Raw genomic sequence first — 19,029 nt, 5'->3', positions numbered from 1 at the left:
CCTCTCAAAACAATAGTAGAATGGCGTAGCCTTTCTCTATGACACGTGCCCCTTCCCCCCTCTTAAGCTAAGGGACCCTTGGGCAGCCCGGCATCTTCTCCACCCTCTGCCCCTCTCGATTTCTTCTTCCCATCTCCCAATCCATCGCAACCCAAACCCTACTCCAGGCAGATCTCCGTCTCCGCCGCCGCTGCCGGCGTGAGCACAGCATCAGATCCGCTGTGATGGCGTTCCGCCGCATCCTATCCACCGCGGTGCGCCGCCGCTCGGCCGTGGCCGCCGCGGCGGCCGGGAACGCGCGCGAGGCCTCCACGGCCGTCGCTGCGGCGCCAGGTGTGCTCGCCCCCGATGCGACCGCGGTGCGCGCTCCCGTGATGCCGTATGACCGCATCGCCGACGCCGTCAACGCCAGGCTCCGGCGGCTCGAGCACCCAGACCCGCGCTTCCTCCGCTACGCCAGCCCCGTGCCGTCCCACGCGGACCACATGGCCATCCTTGCGGCGCCAGAGACCCGGGTCACCACACTGCCCAACGGCCTGCGCATCGCCACGGAGTCTTCCCTCGCCGCGCGCACGGCTACGGTCGGCGTGTGGATCGATGCGGGCAGCAGGTACGAGAACGAGGAGGCGGTCGGCGTCGCGCATTTTGTCGAGCACATGCTGTTCAAGGGCACGGGGAAGCGCAGCGCCGCGCAGCTGGAGCTGGAGATCGAGGACATGGGTGGCCACCTTAATGCGTACACGTCGCGGGAGCAGACGACCTACTACGCCAAGGTGCTTGACAAGGACGTGCCCCGTGCGATGGAGGTCCTCTCGGACATCCTCCAGAACTCTAATCTCGACCAGGCCCGCATTGAACGTGAGCGCGAAGTGATCCTACGAGAGATGGGGGAGGTATGCACCCTGATTTTGTAGTCTTATAGATATCTTTTTATTCAAAATTCTCATTTTTTGTGCTGTGTCAACCAGTTCGGGTAATAATCACTAATCAGGCATTTGTTCTATCTATGCTCATTGCTCTCTATGGTTAACTGTTGAACTTTTCACCGAGAAAGTTTTTATCGTCTTAATGAATATGGTTTTATTTACCTCAGATAAGATGCACTATGTCTTCTATGGCGTGTGATGAAGATCTTTCTGGTTTGCTGTTAACATTTCTACTAATCTTAAAGCTATATCATAATGAGGACTATGCATTTTGACATGTGAGAATTTTCTGGAAAATTTAGAGTAGGGAGGTGAGGTGAGTAGTCTGCTAGGTGTTTGTTCCTCTTAAACTCGTTGAGAAGTTAAAGAGCTGAGTGAAAAAATATTTGTTCAAGTGACAAGGAGATGAAAGAGTTGAAGACATCTAGCCGTTGCACACATCGACACTTAACGCCAGAGTGTTATCAGTATACCCGAGTCTCTTAAGCAATTTGTTTTGGATCCTTTGCTCAATACATTCATCAAACCTTACAATTTTGCTTGTTAGTAATTCTCAATTTGTTTAACCAGCCAAGGTGTTCTGTACAGTAAAATGTATGTGTTCTACGAAATTCTTCACATAATTCTTCGGTCTATTTCTTCCTTGCATAGGTTGAGGGACAGTCTGAGGAAGTTATATTTGATCATCTCCATGCAACTGCATTCCAATATACATCTCTTGGCAGACCAATCTTGGGTTCTGCAGAGAATGTCAAGTCAATCACCAAAGAGGACCTTGAGAACTACATTGCAACTCATTATACAGCTCCTAGAATGGTACATGATTTCAACTGTGTTGCTTCTGCACCATTTTATGTTCCTGTTATTGGAGTATGATGGAAGTACTTTTACACGTTTCAGGTTATCACAGCTGCAGGCAATGTGAAACATGAAGACATTGTTGAGCAGGCAAAGAAGTTGTTCAATAAGCTATCAACTGACCCTACAACAACAAACATGTTGGTCGCTAAGCAACCAGCCTCTTTCACGGGTTCTGAGGTGGGTTCTGCAATTTTTCACTCTATACTTAGTTGTGCTATTTTTCATGAACCCACATTATTTCACCATTGTATGCTCTCTTGGTAGGTTCGAATCATTGACGATGACATGCCCCTTGCTCAATTTGCTGTTGCTTTCAATGGAGCATCATGGGTAGATCCTGATTCTGTTGCACTGATGGTTATGCAATCAATGCTTGGTTCATGGAACAAGAGTGCTGGTGGAGGAAAGCACATGGGGTAAGTTCACTCTTTTTTTTTGTTCTTTGTTTTCGCTATCATGTGTACAGGCCTGATCCTCATTTTTCCATAGTCTGTTACTGACCATATCTTTGCTATGTTACCCTGCTTTACTGTTTACAGTTCGGAGCTTGTACAGAAAGCAGCAATCAATGACATTGCTGAGAGTGTAATGTCATTCAACATGAATTACAAGGACACTGGTCTTTTTGGTGTCTATGCTGTTGCTAAGGTTACTGTTGTATTTCTACCTTTGGTGAAGTATCCATAAATTGCCTGAAATAATATTTTATCCTATACATATTGTGTAGTTATATATGCCATCCGTATCCGTAGTCATGAAAGAAATGTGTACACAGCTAATTTATTTGTTAAAATTCCTCGAAAAGTAAGACAAATAAACATACCTTAGATACACACTATCTACATTCTCTAGGTATGTTTTTAGTGTTCTGCCTTCTCTTCCTATTAAATTCTCCCAGCTCACATAAACTTGTATATAAGCGCTACACAAGGTGTTGCAGTTGGGTCTGTTAGTGACAACTATGTTATTGGCACAATTCTAACCCCTTACACTTGTTGCAATTGAAACCAGGAGTTAGCATTTTTGTTTGCCATTGCTCTGATAGTTTTTGAATTTTGATGACGAAAGTTGGCTTCATTCTGAATTTCTGATCTTTATTTACATATCAAACTGATGGTTCTTTTTTCTCCATGTAAACAATAAAGAGAGGGAGTTTTGTTTTGTACTTCAATTTGAAATACTGAGCCCCCATGCCTGTGTATACTTGGTAAATCTACTGCAGAATAGTCAAACTAATAAGACTTATTTTTGTCTATTAATATAGCTTGCCCATCCCACAGTTCAATGCTGAATCAAGTTTTATTTCCCACTAATCTGTTGTGAACCTTAATTTTTGCTGGTACTGTGTGATGTTGCTTTTGTGCAATAGTATGCCTTATTTGTCAACCTTTTCCTGGTGATCATTGATCTTATTTGACCTTGCAAACTTGTTTTTCAGGCTGATTGCTTGGATGATTTGGCTTTTGCAATTATGCATGAGATGAGCAAATTGTCATACCGGGTTACAGAGGAAGATGTTATCCGTGCACGTAATCAGGTAATGTTTGAAGTTGTTATGGGAGAAAATTGTCATACCCATATTGTATCTCAGTTTACTCAGACACTGCATGCTACAAAGCTTGATGTATGGTGTTCTCTTTCTTTTGGGCTTGAGAGACAATCATAGCCTGATGATAATTTTTTCATTAATATGCTGGCATACGTTCAGCATAGTATCATGCTATCTCCAGCAGTTTACTCATCCCCACCCTCATATTCAAACTTCAGTCTATGAAAAGTGCAATCTACAGTGCAAAACTGTGTTTTATGTGACCATATAAGTGAACTGCTGGACGGTCTCACATTTTCATTGCTTTGTGATGACAATTTCAGCTGAAGTCCTCAATCCAACTCCACCTTGATGGTTCAACTGCTGTTGTCGAGGACATTGGCCGCCAGGTATTATTTTGCTCCATTATTTTGATGTCCAACCAATTATTTTACACCAAATTTTAGTGATCAGCACCTACTTTTTTTCGTTCCTCTCCTGTTCCAGCTGCTGACCTATGGACGAAGAATTCCTACCCCAGAGCTTTTTGCAAGAATAGATGCTGTTGATGCAAGCACTGTGAAGCGTGTTGCAAACCGCTTCATCTTTGATCAGGTACTTTTTTTGCCAACCTACAACCTTCATCTTTATGCTTCCTTCTCTGGTGAACTCTAAAAGCTAGCCCAATTTCTCGCTGGGCTTAAGATGCACCCCTTTTGTTGTGAAGCATTATATCATGATGTTTTTGTGATCGACCTCTAGCGATAGGATCGTATGGTTTCATGTTGTGCTTCTTATGCTTACAACCAATCCATTGGATGATTTGAAGACAATCATGTCTCTTCAGCATGCATTTCAACACTAAACTTCTACTGTCACCAGTAACTTAGTTTGGAAAAAAACAAAAATGTGTTCTTTGAATTATTTCCTATCAGGCTTGAGAAAGCAATATTTAGTTAGTTTGTTTGTTTTGGTTTCAGGATGTTGCTATTGCTGCGATGGGACCGATCCAAGGACTTCCAGACTACAACTGGTTCAGACGCCGGACCTACATGCTCCGTTACTAAGATCAATCTGCCGGTGTACCATGTTTACGGTGTGCAAGGACAAAGATAAAATTTGCCTCTTTCGGCGTCTGTATATCAAGGCCTCAGCACTGCACATCGCTTGCTGCGATAGAGGTTTTTTTCTTCTTCAGAATTTGTTTTATTTCTTTTCTTGCTCAGAATCCACAAATCTGCCAATAATGATAGGCAGGTTCGACTGACGTGGCTTACTTGGGTGGTCAGCCTATGTTATTTTTCTTACAATGAGTCATGACCCTTACCGTTCCATCTTTTGTTGGAAGGTTTTTACTTTGGCAAATAATTTGATGTGGCTCGTTATATGTAAAGATGGTACAGTTTTAGCTTGTGCAATTTTTTTTATACCTTGTTGGAAGGTTATTACAAAGAGCAGATAACTGTTGCGAGAACTAAGCAGTTTGTACTGCTCCCAACCCTTGTAAACCAAGTGACGTGCACGTTCCCCACTTGCAACTGGCCGACGGACGTGGTGTACATGCGGGATCCAATGGCCTCCTCGCCATGACTCGACTCTTCACTTGTATATATATATGATGGGAATGCAATAAAGAAACAGTGCCCTCGCGTTCATTTACACAGTTTCTCAACAATTTTTCAACACATGTTATCACGCACTGCTCCTACAGACAAAAAGCAAAGGGCCAGAGAAGGTTTCATTGGAGGCAAGAACAGGGTGTAGGATAACCATAGGGTATACGATGATCTATAAAAATCTCTCTGCTACCCATCTCACCTTCTCTGTTATCCTTCTCACCTTTATCATTCGGTTGTTGAATGGCGGCCATTGTCATCGGCGAGATGCTAATGCCGTGTGTGCTGCGCATCAACATGGATGCCGCCATGTCAAAAGGCATCGCAGCAAGGATGCTCGGGCCACACTTACCTTAAGGGTTGATTTGGTGACAAGGGTATCCCGGTAGGATTAGAGGGGATTGAGGGGGAAATGAACTAATTTCCCCCTCAATCCCCTTCGATCCTCCCGGGATCCCGGATCACCAAATCAGCTCTAAGCGTGTTCGTCGGACCGATGGCAATCCCAACGTAGGCTACACCAATGCTACGGCAACGCCGCAACAATCGCCCTTGTGTGTGCTGCGCATATACATGTCCAAACGGGCCGGCCCGGCAGTGGGCCCGTGACCCGGCACGGTCGTGGCCCGGCACGAGCACGGCCCGGCCCGACTAGAGGCGTGCCCGGGCCGGCCCGGTCCAATAGCCGTGCCGGGCTTGGGCTGGCCGTCGGGCCCGCGGTGCAGGCACGGGCCCGGCACGATTAATTGGTAGGCACGGTAACGGCCCGTTTGAGGGACTGATTTTGTGACGAACAGTCTATTTTTAGCTATAATACTTATAATATGTTATTATATGAGAGCATTCTGACTTATGATATGTGTTTATATGTGTATATGAAATTCTTTGTCTAAATATGTATCTAAAATTATAAATATAATTAACTAAATCTAAAATAAATTTGAATAATACCTTTAAATTCTGAATTTTGGAGTGTTTTTTTGTGTTTATAGGACCGGGCCCGACCCGGCACGACAGGCCCGCCGTGCCTTCGGCCCGGCACGGCCCGTGTAAGAATAACCGTGCCGGGCCTGGGCCGCGTTAGCCAGCCCGCGGGCCGGCCCGGCCCGGCACGATACCAAACCGTGCCGGGTTTGGACTGGTGTCCATCGTGCCGGGCCAAGCCGTGCCCGGGCCGGGCCGGCCCGGCACGGCCCATTGGACATGTATAGCTGCGCATCGACATGGATATCGCCATGTCAAAAGGCATTGCAGCAAGGATGCTCGGGCCACACTTGACCCTAAGGGCTGATTTGGTGCTAAGGGATCCCAAGGGAATCCATGAGAAAGAATCTCCTTGTTATTTAAAATTGAATTGCAAGGAGATTTCTCCCATGAATCCCTTACCACCAAATCAGCCCTAAGCGTGTTTGTCTAACCGACAGCAATCCCAGCGCAGGCCCCACCAATATGGAAAATTTGTTATGACGTGAAAAATTGTATAAAATGGTTTTATGTAAATGGATCTCTGAATAATAATTTATATAGTAAAGTTTATAAAGACTCTTGGAGATACTTTTAGAGAGGCAAAAAAAATTATGCGGGTAAATTTAGGTCGATGTTTTCATGCATTTCGGTTTTTATAATGGGTGTGCACGTAAACTCGCTCGTGTTGGGACCACGATCGACGTCATGCTCATATTGATCCTTTTTCGTATTTGCAGGTTTGTAGCAGATATTTTCTCTCACAAAAGGTTGGAACCATGATCGACCTCATGGTTAGATTGGTCGTTTTTCAGTATTTTTAGCAAATACTTGCTCTGACAGAAGGTTGAAGCCACTAGTGAAATGTGATAAAAAAAAAACAAGCCTCGGCCTCGGCGTGTGTAACGTGACTACGATGCAAGAAAAATAGAACGCGAACCCAACATCACTGCTAGGCTGGAATTTCCGTTGCAATCATTACGATTCAAGGCGGGTTTAAAACGAGCCGCGAGAACGACAACAAATTTCATATAAAAATGACGTTTGGGAGTACATGACGAGCTGGTGAGATATATTGGGCAAGGAACAACAGCAGCCTTTTATTACATGACCCTCGTTGGCACATGGGAAAAATGCTCAGGTCAAAACACACCGTCACTACAAAGATGATACGTACATGCTACAGCCTAACAACAGATCATCGACAGATGATATCATCGTCGGATTTACATTAGCCATGCGACCAATATCGCAAGCAGATGATGTTCAAGGACAGGGATGAGAGATTCCTATACGAACAAGTGAGGCATCAAATCAAAATAGCCAACTACTACTGCTGTACAGATTCAGAGAACAAGGGGGGGCTGCTAAAGGTTTCGCAGCTGAAAAGAAGCCTCCGCCTCTGGCTCAGATAAGGTCCTGGCCAGTAGCAGTGTCACTTCCATCTTCACTGGAGCCCTTCCCGAACACCTCTTCTATGACATTGTTCGTTGACAAAAAATCATGCCTCTCCCAACCAGTACTGAAACCGAAGCCCCACTCTTTTGTGTCACAATGGTCACCAAAGAACCCATGTTCTGCACCACCACAAAGGCCGTCGTCACTCCTGTAGTGATTGCCAATATCAGTATGTGCCCCACCATCGCAACCAACCTGATGAGCCTCAAATGATGTGCAAGAGTCATCTTGTGCATCTGCATCTAGCTTCAACGTCTGTTGATCATGATCTATAAATGACATTTCGGGATGACCCTCTGACAACATACCAGCCCTCTGCACACCATTATGCCTGTCTCCACTGGAATTGTCAAGCTCGTCCTCATCATCAGAATCTCCATATAAATCCCCCTCCAAGGGAAATGGATTGCAAGCAACATCATCTTGATCAGTAAGGGACTCGATTGGCATGTATTCATCAGTTCTTCCTGTTATTGGAAACTCAAAATCACCACCTGCCTGCCACTCATCGTCGTCACTGTCAATGTTCGCTGGGTCGAACCTGTTCTGCTCAGCCCTCTTCCTCAACATGAAGACATTGAAGTAGTAGCTCACTAGCTCTTTGCTGGACTTGGAAGGGAAGGCAAGAGGAAGTTCATCCCAAAAGTTCCTGCGCAGAGAAGCACGGTTTGACGAGACCACTTGCTGGAACAAACGTTCCTCCTCTTCTGACCACCTTGAGGCAACCTCTTCCCCCATGTCATAGAAACCCAACTCCCTGAAGGCGTCTGCACCAACAGAATCCTTCAAATTTTCTCTTGCTTCCATCACATGCTTTTTCACACAATTGATTGAACCTTCGTCAAGACAATCACAACCTGCTTTGCAGTGAACAGGCTCCAACACCAAAGACGATGCATCAGTACCAGGCATTGGCACAACACTGTTTCTGATCCACTTGACACTTTCGTCTTCTTCAGTTCTTCCACCAAATGGCCTGCACTCAGGTAATTCAGCCTGATGATTTGACCCGATAGGAACAGGTTTCCTCAAGGAAAAAGGGCCAACAGATTGATGAAAGCTGGCAGGCCATAGACCATCTTCAACATAGGTGCGAGCATGTGAACAATGGAGAGGTGAATCTACGCCCTCATCTTCACTTTCCTCACTCTCATATAGTGGTGAGTCAAAGCTTCTTTCGCAAGTCGTGTATGTGGGGTAGTCATGAAATTCCTCCTCAGCAGATGTATGGTTGTCTTCCTTAGTAACGACTGGAATAAACAAAAGACAAGTACATTATCTAACTGTCTCTGCATAAACAAACTTTCAGAAAAGACGTTATGTACTGGTCAAGAGAGGGTGGAGTTATTACTTTGATCTTCCTGCTTCAGCCGTTTGCATTCAACTATGTCCAGTATGTCACTGGATGCAGGTCTCTTGTTATGATCCACTATAGGTGTTTCTTTGACACCACTTGGCAAAAATGGTGACTGAACACAAGGACTGGTTAGATGAATACCATGTACCAGCTCTTCATCAAATAGTCCAACTTTTTCACCCCTTTGGTGAACTTCAGGACAAACTAAACATGTATTAGAGTCAAGACAAATGTCTAGCGCAGCTAAGAGGATGCTGCTAAGTTATCACCTGCAATCTGGCATTTCTCAGGAAGGAAATTCGGATGACCATTATCTGCTCCCCTCATGTTGACACATGCAAGCTGCTCAGAGTGGTGCCTCCCGAAAGCCTCACTGTTCTCCTGATGCAGCATGCTTGTCCAGACTGCTGAGAGGAAAGAATTAAATAATGAATTACAAACATGTTATTAATTAGCAAACAGTCAACATGATGCAACTGAAAGGAAAGCACCAATTCAAGAGGAGTAATAAACGATTTAAGCTATATGGTAGGTCAAATTAATCATTCCAGACCAAATGCACATTATTCAACAACCATGATGAAGGGCACAGATGAATTGTCGTCTGTAACGAGTAACATATCTACGTTTTTGTTCGTGCAATAATTAATCCGAATATCGCGGCCATGAAACCGTAACGAATTCGCGAATACGAGTACAACACCTCTGTACTGAATGAAACCCTAGCCACGCATCCGACCACCAGAAAAATCACGTGAAATTGACGCGAGAAATCGCAACAATAAGAGATGAAACCTACAGGACACGTGTAGATCCGACGCCCCCGTGCAAAATCCGCCGTTAATCGAGCGGATCGGAGCCCGAAACCCACCCGCGCAAACCCTAACCTCGGGAACCTACGGAATCACAGGGAGGGGGCAAAGCTGGTACCGATCGAGAGATCCCGTCGAGCAACGAGCGGATCCGGGGCCGGATCGGTGAGCCGAGGCGGCTCCCTGCAGGGATCGGGATCGGATCGAGAGTTCGTTCGGTGCGGGGGAGGGGAAATTTTGGGGAAAGGTTTGTTCGGTTCACGACCGCCGACCGCGTCCTATTTTCGGGCTGATTTATTTATAAAAACGGGAAAAGAAAAAAGAGGCAGCGAAACCGCGATTCGCGACCATGTCGACCGCTCGGCGGCATTCTGGGCCGTTATTCGGTTCACACACTAACAGGCTGAGGCCCATAGGCTGAAACTGCGTGTGGCCCAGGGGCTGTGAGCCTATTTGTTCAAAGTTTGAAACAACCCGAACTGTTGGGTTATTCCCGTCCCATATAAATTGAAAAGAATTGAAAAGAATTATAATGGATTTTGATTTGATTGGGATTTAATCCCACTCAATCTCCTTCAATCCACATAAGGTCTTGTTTGATTGCGTTTGAATTGGAAGGGAATAAATCCCTCCTTAGTCAATATTGAATAGGAGATTTAATCTCCTTCGATCCCGTTTGATCCAGACGCAACTGAACAAATCCTAAATTGAGTATATAGCGAACAAGCCCTCACATGGATCTCAAGAATCATATGAGAGAACTTTGTCGCTTCCAAAACTGAACAAGCCATCAACATAGTATCCAGTGGCGGATGCAGACAAAAATTCATGGGGCCAAAAAACCGCAAAAGCGAATTTAAGAAAGATCGTAAAAACTAGTGTTGCATAGGATTCAAGTTTTATATCAATATATGATACAAGTTTAAAGAAGAAAACTATATAAACAAAAGAAGCAAATATACCGCTAACTTTTTGCTGACCGAATCGAAACCATGTGTGCCTTCCCGAATGTCGATCTCATTAAAGGGCTGGGGCGCCGAAAAGGGGTGGCATCAGGCGATGTCTTCTGCTGAGAGCTAGGACTTGCTGGTTCGCTAAGCTCGTCGCTCACCGACGATAACGAGAGAAACAAGAGCATAATGAAGGGACCGATATCGCGTGTTGCGGTGTCAGAAAGAGGGCATCGGGGTGGACTGGCTTAGGCGTCAGGAAGAATTGGACTGGACGGATAGATGTTGTAAGAGTGATTAGATCAACAACGCTTCATATTGATCTCAAGTGTAATATTTATACACATACAAGCAATGACTAGTACAGTGTGGTAGAGCGTTGGAGGAGCGAGCCCAGCGAACGGTGCAACAGTGTCCTCTTAGTTAGATCGTGGACGACATGAGTCGAACTATGTCGTCATGGAGATTGGGTCGTTATAGTTGTTAACAGATGCGAGGACTGGTCCGAGGAGTAGGACAGGAGTCGAGAGGACTAGACCGATCCGATGAGGAGACAAGAGAGAGGACTATGTTAGCCCACTCATATGTTCAATTTTTTTCTATACATAACAATAAACAATGTATGCATAAAAGGTTATAAGAATTTGAGGGGGTCATGGCCCACTTTACACCCTCTCGATCCGTCCCCTCAGGGCTGATTTAGTGGACAAGGATCACGAGTTATCCACGAGGAAGAAATCTCTTTGCTATTTCAAACTAAATAGCAAAGAAATTCCTCTATCCCAATTATATTTTGTTTGATTTTTTATAGCAAGTTTGACTAGGAAAAACAGCTAGCGGCGTAGCTCCCACTATGAACTTAGGAAATCAGAAGTGCTAGCATGTGCCTTCCTTGAACATACGTTACTAATTGCTGCAACGTTTAGTTAGCCTAACCACTGCTATACAATGCATATGGGATCATCATATACGCGATGTGTCACACGCGCAGCAACCCTCCAGTTATCTATGCGAATGTGTTTACTCACATGTCCCAGTTACTGACGTCAAAATCAAGCACATTGCATTCTTGTGCAGCTAGACCGGGCTACCGGGGTCAGCTGTAAGACTAGCGAGAGATTGACGTGCTGCCGCCCGCCGGTTCGGCATCACAGCCAAATGGGACAGCACTCTCCCTGGCCTGCACACAAATCTCCTTCCAAGAATAATTTTGATTCCTGCACACCTGCACATCAAGTACGAGAGCAACACACTCAATCTAAGCTTTCCATGAACCTTCCATGATCACCACCAAAGTAGCTCGCACGAGTTGCTAACTTCACCTTGGACGCTGTTCATCTGATTACAAACCATTCAAACCCACCACCACCAGAACAGAGATCATCTTACTGACAGAGATGAAGACGATGAACAATCCAATCCAGAAGAAATACAGCACGCCTAGTGATTTCCTGCTGACACTGACAGATTAAGTCAACATATTGCTCGACTTGGCCGGCCTGCGATGAGATCAGGAGACGAACGTGCCGTTCTTCTTGCGCACCTCCACCTTGAGCACATGCTCATCGTCCTCCTCCTCCTGCTCCCGCTCTTCATTCTCGTCGTCACGGCAGCCACTGCCCTAGCGGATCACCCGGAAGAAGCAGACGTCGCCGACCTCGAGGTTGTTGTCGACGCAGAACTTGTGCCACCCGTACTTGAAGGCCGAGCGGTCGCCGAGCAGCCGCTTGCCGCGCTTCAGGCTCACCGTCCATGAGCGTCCCCTCATCTGCAGCTCCACCTGGCGCCGGCGCACGTATCCGTGCGCGTCCTGAAAGCCCCGGGCCGGCCCAGCCGATGGGATTTAGCGCGGAGCAAGAGATCAGCTTACCAGTGCGGCAGTGCCTCCTCGTACATTCCGGGGAGCAGGATCTTGAAGAACTCGAAGTTGCTCAGACCTGCTATCAACTCCTCCGTGTAAGCTCTGCTGCTGCACATATCCAGGGCGAGGGCGGTACTATGTCTTTGCTGTTTCAAATCAAATATCATATATGAACAGAACATCAGTGGATGCGTGCCCAACCCAGACCTGTTGGCTGCTGCCGTCCGCTCTCTGCCGGAGCCTCACGGTGGCCGTTGATGGATCAGCAACTAGGCAGAAGGCGAGAGGAAAGGCAGAGAGAGACAGAGGGTAGAAGAAGATGGGCACTGGACCGAGAGCGATGCCGGGGCGCCGGGCTATATGGAGACTTGGAGAGTGCATCCTGACGAAATGTGATGCATCCTGTAGGAACAACAGCACATCTTAGCAATATATCATTCTCAAATGCATTTAGATGTCTAGCTATCCTCAAAATGTGATGCAACATTAAAGTAGCAGTAGGATAGTAGACACCAGACAATGCAACAGTTGATTCATAAAATAATTCTAAGAAAGATAACACTTTTTCAGCAATTGCCTAATGATTATCAGTAAGTAAAGGAGCCCCATCCTCATTCAAAGGATACTGGGTTTTGATAAAAAACAGAGAAGGTGGACTTGTGTGGTAACAAGTGTTTAATCATTAAATAAGTAGAGTTCCATCTAACATCCATGTCAACACCAAATTTACGAGGGCGAACAGCCATACTCATACAGTAGCTTTTATATGCAGCTATACGTTGGTTGGATGCATTTAAAAATGTTATAGCAGTTCTAAAGTCATCAAGATATGTTCTGATAGGATCCAAACCAGATTTAACAATTAGATTAATAACATGACATGAACAACGTTGATGCAAAAACATAGTAGACAATTCATCATCATATGCATCAGTACCAAGGCTACTATCAGGAACAGGTACACCAAGGTAACCACACAAGAAAGGTCTTAGAAATTTCATGGCAACATTATTTGAGGAAGCATTATCCAAAGTTATAGCAAAAACTTTTTCAGTTAAATTATACTCATCAATCACAGTAGCTACAAGATTAGCAATATTAACACCACTATGCTTACCATCAATGAGCCTAAGTGCAAGCAATCTTTTTTCTAATTCCCACTTAGAATTAACAAAATGAGCTACTACACTTAAGTAATCCTCCTTTGCTTTTCCAGACCAGATATCAGAGGTAAGACAAATAGAACCAACATCATTGTTAAGAGTACCAATTAAGTTCTGCATACGCTCATTATATAATTTAACCATGTCCCTAGCAGTGGTTTGCCTAGAAACATGCACAAATCTAGGGTTATGAGCTCGATTAATGTAACATTGAAAAGCAGCAGTAGAACCATGCCATAGAGGCAGATCATCCCTAGCAATTAAACGACATAGTTCAGTCCTAGCAACAGCAGGAGAGTACTCCCAACGCTGCAAAGTACCATCAACATTGTACTTAAGCACTGATTGGACTTTGCCAGAGCGTTCATGTGCTTTCTTAGAAGGACAATTATGTCGCAACAAATGGCCAGTACCAGAACTAGATCGAGCACTGAGTGTTTGCTTACAGTGCTTGCAACGAGCAGCATACCTGACTTTCTTACCATCGACAGTCTTAGTCAATTCATCGAAGTCGTTCCAGCACTTGGACCTTTTCTTCAATTTGGTACCACTAGCATCAGGATCAGCCTGACTAGGATCAGGGACTGGTGGGCTTGTGGATCCAGTGCCCGTACCAATTTGAGAGCTGACAACAGTATCAACTTCAATAGGATCCCCATGGGTGTCACTGAACCCCAGAAAGTACCTAGCATCATGCGCCTCATTGTGATCCTCAAGCCGGCGCTCCTCCTCTGCAGCCGCGTCAAGGTCCATGACCCTGACTTCGACCACGAGACCGAGGAGCTAAACCAGCTAGACCTGTCAACTGTCGCCTCTGGTTCCTCAACGACTGCAATGTACCAAAACTGAAATTAAACTAAATTCTACAAATAGGCTACATTAACCAGAGACAAGTAAACATTAAAGACATACCTTTGAAAGCCGGAGCACCAGAGACGACAAGTCGACAACAAAGAGGCTGGATTCTGGGACTGGGAGACAACCAGATGGGAATAGGAATTAGGAGGGTGAGTGAGGAGGTCAGGAAGACACCGAAGCAAGCGAACAGCAACATCAAGCGAACATAGCGAACATAGGTACTGCACCAAATCTAGATGAACATAGCACAACCACAGCAACTGAGCCACTAAGCACAACCACTGCACCAAAACAGCAACTGGGAGACACCGAAGCAAGCGAACATAGCACAACCACAGCCACTGAGCCACCACCCACCAGCAAGCGAACATCAACAGCAAGCGAACAACGACCAGCAAAGAAAGCGAACAGCGACCAGGCAGGTAGCTACACAGGTACTGCACCAAATCTAGATGAGTTCTGCACAGCTACAACTACAAGCAAGCGAACAGACATAAACGGAGGGAGGGATGAGGGAGGAGGACGGAGTACCGCTGTACCGGAGTCTGGAGCCGGTAGCGACGGCCGACGTCGAGGAGCGGAGGGGTTAGGGTTAGGGTTAGGGAGTACCGGAGTACACAGACGGAGGGAGGGACGAGGACGGAGCACCAGAGCCGGTAGCGACGGCCAACGGTCCGACGTCGAGGAGGAGCGCCGCCGCCGAATCGCCTGGGAGTCGCGGTCGCGCCGTCGCGGTCGCGCCGTCGCGGTTAGGGTTGTGTGTGTGAGTGTGCGGTGGGGGGAGTGGCCGAGTGGGCTGGGACCTGGGGTTAGTCATTAGTGTGTGGGCGTTACCGCATTAGTGGGCTGTGCTGGCTAACGGGCCGCCGCCGTGCCGGCCTGTAGCGCGTGCCGGGCCGGGCCATAGCACGCGGGCCTCCATAGCCGCCTAAACCCAGCCCGCTTAATGGGCCATGCCGGCCCGAGCCCATTCCTAACCGTGCCGAGCCGTGCTTCGACCGAGCCAGAATCGTGCCGGGTCACGGGCCAAACGGGTGGCCCGCACTGTTTGGACATCTATATGCCGGGCTATATGGAGACTTGGAGAGTGCATCCTGACCTGGAGCTTGCACAGAAAGAGGCGCTGGGGTAAGAGATGGGCGAGGCCGCGTGATTGCTATAGCGAGTGATCAGGCTCAGAGTGCTTACATGGCGCTGTTTGTAGAAAATAATGGTTTTAACAGGCACAACCCAACAGAATTATTGGGTAGAGCATGAAAACCCTCAAATTCTGTTCGTATTCTCAACCTGTCTTACTGGAGCAGCTGCGATCCACTCTTGCGAACTGCCTAGTCCAAGGAACTGTCCCAACCGTTGCTTCAAGTAGCCATGTAGGCGCGCTCCGCTGCGCGGGATTCGTGGGTAGTAGAAGCATGCGAACAGTGCAGGCAACAGCGGTAAAACGGTATGAACAGTCAACGAACAAGTACCTCAAAGTTGCAGTGAGCACACCGTTTCAATGCTTCAATGTCTTCAAACGGTATGAACAGTCAACGAACAAGTACCTCAAAGTTGCAGTGAGCACACCGTTTCAATGCTTCAATGCCTTCACTTCACCACCGACATTGGCCAACGGTGGTGAAGTGAAGGAACCACCAACAATGTCATGTTCACGAGCCACGAGCCCACGACTGAATTCCTTTCCTCCCTTGCAATTGCATCGCCAGGGCTCAGTTGCCATGTCTTTGCAACGTGTTGATACCTTTTTCGGGTGCCAATCACTCAACAAGAACCGGCGGCGGTGCTCTCTGTAAGGCGCAGACAGTCCGCGACCTGGCGCGGGGGTTTAGGTTCCCTGCCTGACGGTCGGACGGTCCGCGTCCTAGGGCCGGACGGTCCGCGCGTGCGTAGGGGCGGCGAGAGGTCGCCGGCGGCGCCTGGATCTCGCTCCCGGGAGGGACCCCATCGGGGAGGAGAGATTCTAAGAGTTGTCTAGGCTCGGCAGGCCGACCTAGACTCCTCTAATCGACGTAGAGTCAAAGAGAAGCGGAGAATTTGGAGGATTAAGAGGCTACCCTAGAACTAGACTAGAACTACTCCTAATGCATAAGGTAAAAACGAGAAATAGACTTGATTTGATCGATTGGTTTGGGGGGTTCAATCGGTCGTAGCCCTTCATCTATATAAAGGGGGAGGTCTGGATCCGCTTCAAACTGTTTCCCGAGTTAATCCCGTGGTTTTAGGTAACAAATCCCGCGAGAAACTAGGAACCCTAACTGACTTTGCGCACGCGCGGACCGTCCGCGCCACCACCGTGGACTGTCCGGACCGCGGACCGTCCGGCCTCAGGGCCGGACCGTCCGCACTGCTCTTTTTAGCGTTCAACATATGCCCCTGCCTTTTGGTGAAGGTTGACGAACCAAAAGCATATGAACTAAACCTGATGTAAGTCATCGGCTTTTCAACATGGAGATCATTCAATAAAGCACCAATGTATAAAGGTCGTTTCAGATTGTATCCTTCTCGACCATGACCATTTGGTCAATGGATCAAAAGGAATAGAATGGAGGTGCCCCCCAGTCTGGATAGACAAAGGGACTATATATACCATGGATTCATCATCGTACCATTCCATGTTTGAACAGGATAATATACCGACGATGAGTAAACGGGTGGAAAGTACCCCTGGTCTTATAGGATGAATAGGCGATGCTTGTTGTGTCGTCTTTCGGGCCGTTTTGTTTACCCGTTTTGTTTTAGCAGGTGACCGAGGTTTCTTCGTTGACCGATCACGTAGAACGGTCTTCTTGCTAGCATTCTTGGAGAGCAACTGATCAAAAGTAGAGTCAGTTTTGATCAGCCGACCATATCTGCTTTGCCGTTGCGTCTCTTTCCCTTTTAAGACTTTGTGTGGAGGCTGACGCCTTTGGCCATAGGCAGATTGTCCGGCAGAGTTAGCCGAACTGTCTGTCTGAGCACCGGACCGTCCGCACGTAGGTGCCATACCGTCTGTGATGCTCAGGCCAGGCTGTCGTGCTTGGCTCATTAATTGTGCCTGCCTCCCGGTGCCTCCGGACTTTTTAGCCTTATCGTCCGGAGCCTTTCGAGCAATCTCCTTTTGCGATATATTTGACGTGTGAGGATCATCAATGATGATGTCTTTGCTTTTGCTTTTATCGGCCATTTCGGGCCGAACTAAGACCTTTTCGCATGCGACATCTATTGTATTAACAGGAAATGGCTGTGTGTCCACTTGCATTTCTTGAAAAGCCAACCAGCCCTCATTTATGGCCGATTGTACCTGTCGGAGACCATAATTAGGGGTACCCTCAAGACGCCTAATTCTCAGCTGGTAACCCCCATCAGCATAAAGCTGCAAAGGCCTGATGGGTACGATTAAGTCAGGGATCAGTCCACACGAGTGACTCGATCACGCTTCACCCGAGCCTAGCCTCGGCCAAGGGCAGCCGACCTCGAGAGACTTCCGTCTCGCCCGAGGCCCCCTTTTATGGCGGACACATCACCGGCTCGCCCGAGGCCTTGGCTTCGCTCAGAAGCAACCTTGACTAAATCGCCACACCGACTGACCAAATTGCAGGGGCATTTAACGCAAAGGTGGCCTGACACCTTTATCCTGACACGCGCCCCCGGCAGAGCCAAAGTGACCGCCGTCACTCCACCGCTCCACTGGCCAGTCTGACAGAAGGACAGCGCCGCCTGCGCCACTCCGACTGCAGTGCCACTCGACAGAGTGAGTCTGACAGGCAGTCATGCCTTGCCAAAGGCGCCACGGCGAACTCCGCTCCGCCCGACCCCAGGGCTCGGACTCGGGCTAAGACCCGGAAGACGGCGAACTCCGCACCGCCCGACCCCAGGGCTCGGACTCGGGCTAAGACCCGGAAGACGGCGAACTCCGCTCCGCCTGACCCCAGGGCTCGGACTCGGGCTAAGACCCGGAAGACGGCGAACTCCGCTCCGCCCGACCCCAGGGCTCGGACTCGGGCTAAGACCCGGAAGACGGCGAACTCCGCTTCGCCCGACCCTAGGGCTCGGACTCGGGCTAACACCCGGAAGATGACGAAACTCCGCTTCGCCCGACCCCAGGGCTCGGACTCCGCCCTGGCCTCGGCCGAACGACTTCCGCCTCGCCCGACCCCTTGGCTCGGGCTCGGCCACGGCAACGGAAGACAGACTCAACCTCGGCTTCGGAGGAACCCCCACGTCGCCCTGCCTAGGGCACAGACCGCCACGTCAACAGGAAGCGCCATCATCATCCTACCCCGAATCGACTCGGGTCACGGAGAACAAGACCGGCGTCCCATCCGGCCAGCTCCGCCGGAGGGGCAATGATGGCGCTCCACAAGCTCTATGACGACGGCGGCCCCCAGCTCTCTTACGGAAGCAGGACGACGTCAGCAGGGACTCGACCGCTCCAACAGCTGTCCCTCCGCCAGGCTCCGCCGCACCTCCGACAGCCACGACATCACGCCAGCAGGGTGCCCAGATCTCTCCGGCTGCCACATTGGCATGTACCTAGGGCGCTAGCTCTCCCTCCGCTAGACACGTAGCACTCTGCTACACCCCCCATTGTACACCTGGATCCTCTCCTTACGACTATAAAAGGGAGGACCAGGGCCTTCTTAGAGGAGGTTGGCCGCGCGGGACCGAGGACGGGACATGCGCTCTCTTGGGGCCGC

The 19,029-nt window shown here is 48.2% G+C and overlaps 2 protein-coding genes and 1 pseudogene across 11 annotated transcripts; 1 reads left to right on the top strand and 2 right to left on the bottom strand.

Annotated features, from left to right (window-relative positions):
- The first annotated feature begins 113 nt into the window (after positions 1 to 113).
- On the top strand, positions 114 to 4,705 carry LOC100191520 (putative mitochondrial-processing peptidase subunit beta mitochondrial). The gene is given in 9 exon segments (NM_001136951.1): positions 114 to 893; positions 1,578 to 1,742; positions 1,827 to 1,964; positions 2,052 to 2,203; positions 2,327 to 2,435; positions 3,226 to 3,324; positions 3,660 to 3,725; positions 3,823 to 3,930; positions 4,296 to 4,705. Coding segments are annotated over 9 exon segments (1,593 nt in total). The 5' UTR covers positions 114 to 224; the 3' UTR covers positions 4,383 to 4,705.
- A 2,202-nt stretch (positions 4,706 to 6,907) lies between these two features.
- Positions 6,908 to 9,844, bottom strand: LOC103632631 (AT-rich interactive domain-containing protein 2). Of its 9 annotated transcripts, none has more exons than XM_035963049.1 (4): positions 9,509 to 9,844; positions 8,979 to 9,113; positions 8,704 to 8,901; positions 6,908 to 8,602 (listed from the first exon to the last, which is right to left on the bottom strand). In XM_035963049.1, the coding sequence occupies exons 2-4, from the start codon at positions 9,100 to 9,102 to the stop codon at positions 7,302 to 7,304; spliced, it is 1,623 nt and encodes a 540-aa protein (XP_035818942.1). In that variant the 5' UTR covers positions 9,103 to 9,113; positions 9,509 to 9,844; the 3' UTR covers positions 6,908 to 7,301. The 9 variants fall into 9 exon arrangements, with proteins under 9 accessions (XP_035818942.1, XP_023156931.1, XP_023156934.1 ...); XM_023301163.2 differs by having other exon boundaries at positions 8,704 to 8,913; positions 8,979 to 9,116; positions 9,640 to 9,844; XM_023301166.2 differs by having other exon boundaries at positions 8,979 to 9,116; positions 9,640 to 9,844.
- Positions 9,845 to 11,770: 1,926 nt separating this feature from the next.
- Positions 11,771 to 12,738, bottom strand: LOC115066717 (LOC103643731-like pseudogene; annotated as a pseudogene). Its single transcript, NR_163822.1, has one exon. The product of NR_163822.1 is annotated as a protein-like pseudogene (transcript).
- Between the last annotated feature and the right edge of the window lie 6,291 nt (positions 12,739 to 19,029).

Source organism: Zea mays, chromosome 1 (assembly GCF_902167145.1).
Source record: "Zea mays cultivar B73 chromosome 1, Zm-B73-REFERENCE-NAM-5.0, whole genome shotgun sequence".
Lineage (NCBI taxonomy): Eukaryota > Viridiplantae > Streptophyta > Magnoliopsida > Poales > Poaceae > Zea > Zea mays.
The sequence above is the reverse complement of the archived record's forward strand: the minus strand, read 5'-3'. Positions and strand labels throughout refer to the sequence as shown.

What these genes read in the sequence shown, in the direction of transcription:
- LOC103632631 (XM_023301163.2), bottom strand. Translation starts at nt 9,102, where the DNA reads ATGCTGCATCAGGAGAACAGTGAGGCTTTCGGGAGGCACCACTCTGAG. An exon ending in TGAGAAATGCCAGATTGCAG is followed by an intron (nt 8,914 to 8,978) that starts GTGATAACTTAG and finishes ATACATGTTTAG; the next exon opens with TTTGTCCTGAAGTTCACCAA. An exon ending in GCTGAAGCAGGAAGATCAAA is followed by an intron (nt 8,603 to 8,703) that starts GTAATAACTCCA and finishes TGTTTATTCCAG; the next exon opens with TCGTTACTAAGGAAGACAAC.